This window comes from Hemitrygon akajei, chromosome 5 (genome assembly GCF_048418815.1).
Source record: "Hemitrygon akajei chromosome 5, sHemAka1.3, whole genome shotgun sequence".
In the NCBI taxonomy this organism is placed as follows: domain Eukaryota; kingdom Metazoa; phylum Chordata; class Chondrichthyes; order Myliobatiformes; family Dasyatidae; genus Hemitrygon; species Hemitrygon akajei.
The window spans coordinates 34010119-34019883 of NC_133128.1; the positions used below are offsets into that span (position 1 = coordinate 34010119).

The 9765-nt window shown below is 46.5% G+C and overlaps 1 protein-coding gene across 4 annotated transcripts in view; it reads left to right on the top strand.

Moving 5' to 3' along the window:
• LOC140727623 (NXPE family member 3-like) overlaps positions 1 to 5891 on the top strand; it is a 30543-nt gene extending 24652 nt beyond the window's left edge. For all 4 annotated transcript variants that reach the window (XM_073045226.1, XM_073045224.1, XM_073045227.1 and 1 more), the window contains one exon: positions 2995 to 5891. In XM_073045226.1, coding sequence (XP_072901327.1) covers positions 2995 to 3545 — 551 coding nt within the window. In that variant the 3' untranslated portion in view covers positions 3546 to 5891. The remainder of the gene's footprint in view (positions 1 to 2994) is intronic.
• Positions 5892 to 9765: the final 3874 nt, after the last annotated feature.

The following is a 9765-nucleotide window of genomic DNA, read 5'->3' on the forward strand; positions in this document are numbered from 1 at the left end:
TTCATGAAAAGAATGAGTCACAGAACAGATCCCTGAGGCACACCACTAGTTACTAACCTCCTTGCAGAATATGACCCATTTACAACCATTCTTTACCTTCTGTGGGCAAGCCAGTTCTGGATCCACAAAGCAAGGTCCCCTTGGATCCCATGCCTCCTTACTTTCTCAATAAGCTTTGCATGGGGTACCTTATCAAATGCCTTGCTGAAATCCATATACACTACATCTACAGCTCTATCTTCAACAATGTGTTTAGTCATATCCTCAAAAAATTCAATCAGGCTCGTAAGGCATGACCTGCCTTTGACAAAGCCATGCTGACTATTCCTAATCATATTATGCCTCTCCAGATGTTCATAAACTCTGCCTCTCAGGATCTTCTCCATCAACTTGCCAACCACTGAAGTAAGACTCAGTAGTCTATAATTTCCTGGGCTATCTCCCTTTTTTGAATAAGGGAACATCTGCAACCCTCCAATCCTCTGGAATCTCTCCTGTCCCCATTGATTATGCAAAAATCATGGCCAGAGACTCAGAAATCTCCTCCCTCACCACCCACAGTAGCCTGGGGTATACCTTGTCTGGTCTCGGTGACTTTCCAACTTGATGCCTTCCAAAAGCTCCAGCACATCCTCTTTCTTAATGTCTATATGGTCAAGTTTTTCAGTCCGCTATAAGTCATTCCTACAATCGCCAAGATCCTTTTTTGTCGTGAATACTGAAGCAAAGTATTCATTAAATACTTCCACTATCTCCTCCGGTTCCATACACACTTTTCCATTGTCACATTTGATTGGTCCTATTCTCTCATGTGTTATACTCCTGCTCTTCACATACCTGTAGAATACTTTGGGGTTTTCCTTAAAACTGGTAGCCAAGGCCTTCTCATGGCCCCCTGGCTCTCCTAATTTCATTATTAACCTCCTTCCTGCTAGCCTTAAAATTTTCTACATCTCTATCTTTACCTAGTTTTTTTTTAACCTTTTGTAAGCTTTTCTTCTTGACAAGATTTCCAACAGCTTTTGTACACCATGGTTCCTGTATCCTACCACCTTTTACCTGACTCATTGGAATGTACTTAGGTAGAATGCCACGCAAATATCCCCTGAACATTTGCTACATTTCTGCCTTGCATTTCCCTGAGAACATCTGTTCCCAATTTATGCTTTCAAGTTCCTGCCTGATAGCTTCATATTTCCCCTTACTCCAGTTAAACACTTTCCTAACTTGTCTTTTCCTATCCTTCTCCAATGCTATGGTAAAGGTGATAGAATTGTCATCACTCTCTCGAAAATGCTCTCCCACTGAGAGATCTGACACCTGACCAGGTTCATTTCCCAATACCAGATCAACTACAGTCTCTCCTCTCGTAGGCTTATCTACATACTGTGTCAGGAAACCTTCCTGAATAAAACTTAACAAACCCCACCCCATCTAAACTCCTTGCTCTAGGGAGATGCCAATCAATATTGGGGAAATTAAACTCTCCGATCAAGTCAACCCTGTTATTATTGCACTGTTCCAGACTCTGTCTCCCTATCTGCTCCTCGATGTCCCTGCTACTACTGGGTGGTCTATAAAAAAACACCCAGTAGAGCTATTGACCCCTTCCTGTTTCTAACTTCCACCCACAGAGACTCCATAGAGAACTCCTCCGTGACTTCCTTCTTTTCTGCAGCTGAGATACTATTGGTTGTAGACAGTCATATTCTGCATGGAGGTCGGTGACCAGTGGTGTGCCTCAGGGATCTGTTCTGGGGCCCTTACTCTTTGTGATTTTTATAAATAACCTGGATGAGGAAGTGGGTTAGTAAATGTGCTGATGACACAAAGCTTGGAAGTGTTGTGGATAGTGTGGAGGGCTGTCAGAGGTTACAGCAGGACATTGATAAGATGCAAAACTGGGCTGAGAAGTGGCAGATGGAGTTCAACCCAGATAAGTGTGAAGTGATTCATTTTGGTGGGTCAAATATGATGGCAGAATATAGTATTAATGGTGCAGACTCGACAGTGTGGAGGATCAGAGGGATCTTGGGGCCCGAGTCCATAGGACTCTCAAAGCTGCTGCGCAGGTTGAATCTGGTTAAGAAGGCATACAGTGCATTGGCCTTCATCAACTGTGGGATTGAGTTCAAGGATCAAGGCCCGGTGTTTGCTGATCGGCGGGTCTGGGCTCAACGCTGAGGATGGGGTCCTGAGGGTTGGACTGTATTCTTGTGCTCTGTATTATTCTGCTGAACTTTGTGAGCTAGCTATGTTGGCTCTGGAATGTGTGTCGACACTTGCAGGAATCCCCCTCCACCCCCCCCCCCCCCAGCGGATACCCTTGGTGTGTTGATCTAAACGCAAATAGCACTTCTCACCATGTTTTGATGAACACGTGATAAATAATCTTGACTATTGAATGAAGTAATAGAATACAAGAACAAAGAAGCCAAATTTTTTGTGAATGCTGACTTAATTAGTGCAGCTAAGTTCAACAAGTTGGCTTCAATAAGTTGAACTAAACCATTATCAATTCTCACCACTACAGTCTTTCCTTTCTTCTTTGCCCAACCCCAAGCTCATGGACCATTCCTGGACTGGGCCTCTATTTCCTTTCCTCATGTGCACTGATGTATTTCTCAAAGGTCGGCGAGAAGAGAGAAAGTGTGAGGACCCACAGCAGGTCCCTGGGCACTGTTCATCAGTTTTCTTTCCCTTTTGCAATGATGATGCAGGTGTTAAAGGGGACAAAGAAATAAATGAATGAATGAAGTATAAAAGAGGAGGGAACAATATCCCACGAGTACTATGATTTTTCTAAACTTGGTCTGCACCAAATACAGGATTCCACAGTGAGATTTGTGAGTTTTAATTCCTCCATTAGATTAGGACTCCCTGGCTTTTTTTAATTGCTGTTTGGGCTCTGTTTCACCTTTCAAGTTTCACATCTCTTGGCAACAGCAAGTCTGTGCTCAACTAAGTCAAACCATGTCATTATTTCTGTTTTAGGTCTGAAGAAGCTAGATCTTGGCAACCTTGAGAAGATTGGCCCTCACCTTGCAGTCGACACACAAAACAACATCATTGTGAGCTATCGTCCCCATGGCCCGCCAATCCGGTTCAACACTGTATCAAGCCAGGATCTGCGCTACATTTCCAACGAGCTGGATGGAATTAAAGGAGGGAAAGACACAGTCATAGGCATCACCTTATGGTCCCATTTCAGCACCTTCCCAGTAGAAGTGTACATCCGAAGGCTACAGAATATCCGGAGATCCATTCTACAGCTCTTGGGCAGGAATCCGGATACTGTGATTGTAATGAAGACTGCTAATGTCCAGCATCTCCCGGGTGAAGCCAGTCTATACAACAGTGACTGGTTCTCTCATCAGTTCGATGTGGTGATGAGAAAAATGTTCACAGGCATCAATATCGCATTTGTGGATGCATGGGAAATGACAGTAGCCCACTACCTGCCACATGATCTGCACCCCAAACCAATCATTGTAAAGAATCAAATTGATGTGCTCCTTTCCTATGTCTGTCCTAGAAACAAATAAGTACTTGGATCAAAGCGAAGCAAATCATGTGATCCTACCACCAGTCTCATCTTCCCTTCTTGCCCCTCTTTTTTTCCTGCAAGGACCACTCTCTCGCGCTCTCACGCTCCCACTCTCCCTCCTGCTCCCCCGGCTCTATCTCTCCTGGATCACTCTCTCCCGCACTTCCGCGCTCTCACTCTCTCTCCCCGGCTCTCTCTCTCTCTCGCCCTCTCTGTGTGTGACCCCCTACCCCCCACCTGGTCTGCTCATTCCTTACCAATGGCACCTCACCCTGCAGACACAGCAAGTCATCACCTCCGTCACTACATCCAGGCTCCTTCGCAGCAGGGATGTGGCCAAGTCTCTTCCAGATTGGTCTAGCACCGGTAATCTGTCCGTAAGCAGCCTTCCTGAGTTTCTGGTTGCACACCCCTGCAGCTCTCCTCCTCATGCTGCAGGGAGGCCAAACACATCTTAGGACAACATCTCCTATTCCATTTGGGTAGCTTATATCCCAATGGGATGGACAATCCAGTTTTGGATAACCAGCACCTCCCATGTTCTTCTCCCACACACACTCACCTGTCCACCTAGGTTTCTTCACCCCTTGCACGTGTCCTCTTCCCCCCTTCTGGTTCCACCAATCACCCATCAATCTGTCCCTACAACTGGCAATCTTTCCTTTTCTCATTTAGTCCCCATATGCCGGAGTTTGACACGAACTATCCCCTTGCACCTGTTCCTTCCACAGGTGCTACTTGACTTGCTGAGTTCTTCCCATATTCTGTATTTTTGCCCAAGATTCCAACATCTGCATTCCTTTTTGTTTTCTCTCTAGATTATTTAATTTTTGAATTTCTGATAAATTAATGGGATAATAATTAGAATACGATTCAAGGAAAACGGTAAGATAAAGAACACAATAATAAAACAACGCAATAAGCACACAAGATAGCTTGTATGCATTGATTTTCTGTCCATAAAGTGACGTTAAGCACAAGAGTGACTGTACATAAGGTGACTCTGACCAGAAATGATAAAGTAGTGATGGTGGGTTAATGGGTGTGGAGGTGTTGATCAGCCTTAGTGTTTTGGGAAAGTAACGGTTTTTAAGTCTTTTAAGTCTTTCCTGATCGGACTGGAACAAACAGTCCATGAGTACAGTGGGTGGGATCCTTCATGATGTTGGTGAGCCTTTCCCAGCACCTTTCTGTATAGATGTCCTTGACGGCGGGTAGGCTGGTGCCAGAGATGCGTTAGGCAGTTTTGTGGAGCCTTCCTGTCTGCTCCAGTGCAGTTTCCATACCGTGCAGTGACGCAGCTTGTTAGGGTGCTCCCTACTCCACATCTGTAGAAGGGCATGAGTACAGCTGTTTATATCCAGCTCTCTTCCTCTTCCTCAGAAAGTAGAGGCATTGGTGAGCGTTCCTGATTGTGTAGGAGATATTCTGGGACCATGAGAGATTGTGTTTACAACTGCTCACAGTTTCCCCTGCTGTGCCTCCGATGTAAAGAGGGGTGTGAATGGTGCGAGTTCTCCTGAAGTCGATAGCCATCTTCTTGGTGACACTGAGGAAGAGGTTATATGCCTGGCACCAGGCTTGGAGCTCTTCCACCTCATCTCTGTTGGTCACCTTATCGTTGTTGTTGAGTCCCACCGCTGTGGTGTCACTGGGGAACATGACGTTGTGATTACTCAGGTGTTTGGGCGTACGGTTACGTGTGAACAGTGAGGACTGCAGTGGGCTCAGCACACAGTGCAGGGGAGCACCCATGTGGATGTTGGTGAAGGAGGAGCAGTTGTCCATCCTGACTCTGAGGCCTGTTGTACAGTGGTGCATTCAGACTGAGCAGCAGGAGTTTGTTCATCAAGGTTAGTGGGACAATAGTGTGGAATGCTGAACTGAAATCCAGAAACAGCGTTCTGATGTGAGTGTATCAGGGCCAGGTGCATGACAGATGTGCTGGCATCTGTTGTAGTGTTTCTGTTGGTCAGAATAGGAATTTTTATGTGCCATTACAAAGCACTTGGCATCAATTGATGATTGGCATCATTGCCATTGGGTGGTGGTGGCTTAGCTCTGAAGATGTAGAGTTCTTTGATACAGGGATGATGGTGGCTGATTTGAAGCATGTGGGATAGCAGCCTGAATGAGTGAAGTGTGGAAGATGTCCGTGAAGACATCAGTGAGTTGGTGGGCGGACACCCTGAGTATTCAACCTACGATGTTGTCTAGCCTGGCTGCTTAAAGGGGTTGACTCTCTGCAGAAAAAGTGAATTGTCTTTAAAAGAGTAATTTTGAAATGTTAATTTATTTTCTAAATGCTATTTTTATCTTCTAAATGAATAAATTTTTAAAATGATTTTATTATGGCATTATTCATTGTGATTGTGGTTAAATGCATTTTTGCATGCTGACGTATACAGTTGCCTATTTTAAAAGAACAATTACACCGTGGAGGAATTATTCCCTCTTGTAGAACACCATCACTATTGCTGGGTGTGGGGCAAATGTAATGGGTATCAATGTGGCATTTGTGGATACAGGGGAAATGACTGTAGCCCACTACCTGCTGCACAAGCTGCACTCTTGCAGTTATTATCAAGAATCAACTAAACGTGCTTCATTCATATGTCTGCCTTGCTTAGAAAAAAAAAGAAAACCTGGTTTAACAAAGCTTTTAGAGTTTTTTTTTGAAGAGCTAACCAAAAAGATAGATGAGGAGGGTAAGGCAGCCAAATGTTGTCTGCTTTGACTTTAGCAAGGTCTCTGACAGGGTGCTGCATGGTAGGTTGGTATGGAAGGTTGGGTCCCATGGAATCCAGGGAGACTGAGGTAGATGGATTTAAAATTGCCTCAAAGGAAGGAAGCAGAGGGTGGAGTTTGAAAGTTGTTTCTTAGAATGGAAGCTGCTGAAAAGAGGTGTGCCATAGGGTTCAGCGTTGCAACCCTTGATATTTGTTACGTACGTATAAATGACTTGGACGCAAATACAAGAGGGTTGATCCACTAAGTTTGTGGATGCAACAAAATAAGGAGGTGTTGCTGATAGTTATTGTTGTTCACAAGGGAATCTTGATCAGTTGGGGAAATGGGCCAGGGAGCGGCAAACAGATTTCAACAGATGTAAATGTGAGGTGATGCAATTTTGAAAGACAAACCAGTGTAGGACTCGTATGACGAATAGTAAGGCTCTTGCGAAGCAGTGTGGCTTGGAGCCCATGTGGCCAGTTTGTGGAAAGCAGGGTCACAGGTAGACAGGATGATGAAAAATGCTGGCTTTCACCAATCAGGGCATTGAGTTCCAGTTGTACAAGTCATTGGGAAATCAAGACGTACAAAATAGCTGGATGAACTCAGCAGGTCGGGCAGCATCTGTTGAAAGGAGCAGTCAACGTTTTGGGTCGAGACCTTTCATCAGGACTAAAGGAGGGGGCAGGGGCCCTATAAAGAAGGAGGGGGGAGGGTGGAAAACCAACCAGAGGAAAGATCAAGGGGTGGGGGAGGAGAAGCAGGGAGGGGATAGGCAGGAGAGGTGAAGAAGTTAAATCTAAGGGGAAAGCACGATGGGTAGTAGAAGAAGACAGAGTCATGAGAGGTGATAGGCAGCTAGAAGAGGAGACAGAGTGAAGGTGGGATGGGGGAAGGGAGAGGGAGGGAATTACCGGTAGTTGGAGAATTCGATGTTCATACCAAGGGGCTGGAGAATACCCAGAAGGTAGATGAGATGTTGTTCCTCCAACCAAATTTGGCCTCATCATGGCAGTAGAGGAGGCCATGTATGGACATATCTGAATGGGAATGTGAAGGAGTGTTGAAGTGAATGGCAACTGAGAGATCCTGTCTGTTGTGGCGGACAGAGTGTAGGTGCTCGACGAAGCGGTCCCCCAATCTGCGTCGGGACTCGCCGATGTAGAGGAGGCCGCACCGGGAGCACCGGATGCAATAGATTACCCCAACAGACTCACAAGTGAAGTGTTGCTTCACCTGGAAGGACTGTTTGGGGCCCTGAATGGTGGTAAGAGAGGAGGTGTAGGGACAGGTGTAGCACTTATACTTGCAGAGATAAGTGCCAGGTGGGAGATCTGTGGGGAGGGATGTGTGGACCAGGCAGTCGCGGAGGGAACGATCCCTGCGAAAAGTAGAGAGGGGTAGAGAGGGAAAGATGTCCTTAGTGGTGGGGTCCTGTTGAAGGTGGGAGAAGTTGTGGAGGATAATATGCTGGAAGGCCACACTCTTAGCCCTTAGGTCTAAGGGACTGCCGGTCTCTCGCTGGCAGGAGGTCCTCCCTGAGGCACTCCGCTCCATCCGCTCCCTGTTATGCACGTCCACCAATGCCACCCCTCATGACCGACTCTTTCCTTTTCCCAGGAAGTCGGCCACCGGGACCTCCCTACCGGCTTGGCTGACGTCCCCAGGGCCAGTGCTGCTCCGGAAACATGCAAGGAGCAATAAATACTCCCTGATGGTCGAGAGGGTTCACCTACTTCATGCGAACCCCCAGAATGCCTACGTGGTCTTACCTGATGGGCGGGAGGACACGGTCTCCGTCCGCGACCTGACACCCGCAGGAGCACCAGACCACTACCCCGAACACTCCACGGTGACTATGAACCCCGTACCCACCGATGTATATACCCACGAGACACCGTGCACACCAAGCCCTACACAGACTCCTCACGACACTCCCATACCAGGCGCCACACACACACATGAGGGGTTACTGATGCCTAACAGGCTGGCACCTCAAGTCAGGCTGGAGCCAGCACGACCACCGTCACCGGTGCTACGTAGATCGCAGCGACGGACTCGACTGCCTGATAGACTTGACCTGTAAATAGACTTGTCAGAAACTTCGCCCTGTGGGGACTCTGTTTTAACACAAAGGAGGGGTGAATGTGGTAAACTACATATACCTGTCTGGACACGCCCCTCTGCTGACTGTTCCTGTGGCTCCTCCCACAGACCCCTGTATAAAGGCGATTGAGGCACTGCTCCTCCCTCAGTCTTCGACATGTCGTGTTCCCTTTTTGCTGTTAATAAAAGCCTATCGTTCACTTCCAGTCTCCTAGAGTTATTGATGGTGCATCAGGGACCGGGTGAGGTTCTCCGCCAGGTGAACACCAAGAAATTTGGTGCTCTTAACGATCTCTACCGAGGAGCCGTCAATGTTCAGCAGGGAGAGGTCGCTCCGTGCCCTCCTGAAGTCAACAATCATCACTTCTGTTCATATTCAGAGACAGGTTGTTGGCTCTGCACCAGTCCATTAGCCGCTGCACCTCCTCTCTGTAAGCTGACTCGTTGTTCTTGCTGATGAGACCCACCATGGTTGTGTCATTGGCGAACTTGATGATGTGGTTCGAGCTGTGTGTTGCAGCACAGTCATGGGTCAGCAGAGTGAACAGTAGTGGACTGAGCTCACAGCCTTGGGGGGGCTCCCGTGCTCAGTGTGATTTGAAGATTCGGTTCAATGAGGGAGAAGAAACACTATCAAATGATGAGAAAAACATGAAGATATGCAAAGCAGTAAGTCTAAACCCATCTGTAAAATGTTTGATAAAATAAGTCCCATGCCCTTCTAAATGATGAAAGGAACAAGTATGAAATGGTACAGAGTAATTGATACAGTAGCAAGGCTCAGAAAGGACTCCAATTTATAACAACTGGCCTCGAAGCCTAGAGGTCCTTCACAGTGATCGTGATTGCAGTCTGAAAAGGCCAGTAAGGCTGCTCACTGTTCACACATATAATCAAACAAGCCCAGGCTTCTTTTCTAATCTACAGTATACCAGTCAGCTACAACTCTAAAACTAGCAATTTCTGAATGATGGATGTATGGTGAGGATTTTACATTGTCCACTAAATTCATCTGGCTTGTTTCTGAAAACCTTACCAGTCAAGACTTTGTTCACTAAAAAGCGTTCTCTGGGAAACATGTTGTCTCATTCCTCCTCCAACTTCTTGAGGACCCAAAGTAATCTTCCCAATTAACCAACTTGCTCATTATGAGTACTGTGAATGGACAATTTCATTCCAAGTAAAAAGATCTGTTTTTAGCCCCTCGTTACCCTGAACCATTATTAACTACCTGCACTCTAATCCCATCTCTGAACAGTCAGTCTCTCCCCAATCCTCTATTTGATCTTTTCCCACCACATGACAAATATCCATTCCCCTGTACAGCATGGGACGGTTCCTGACATTGCAGTGCTTGTCAGTTTGGATTTACTGAGCGA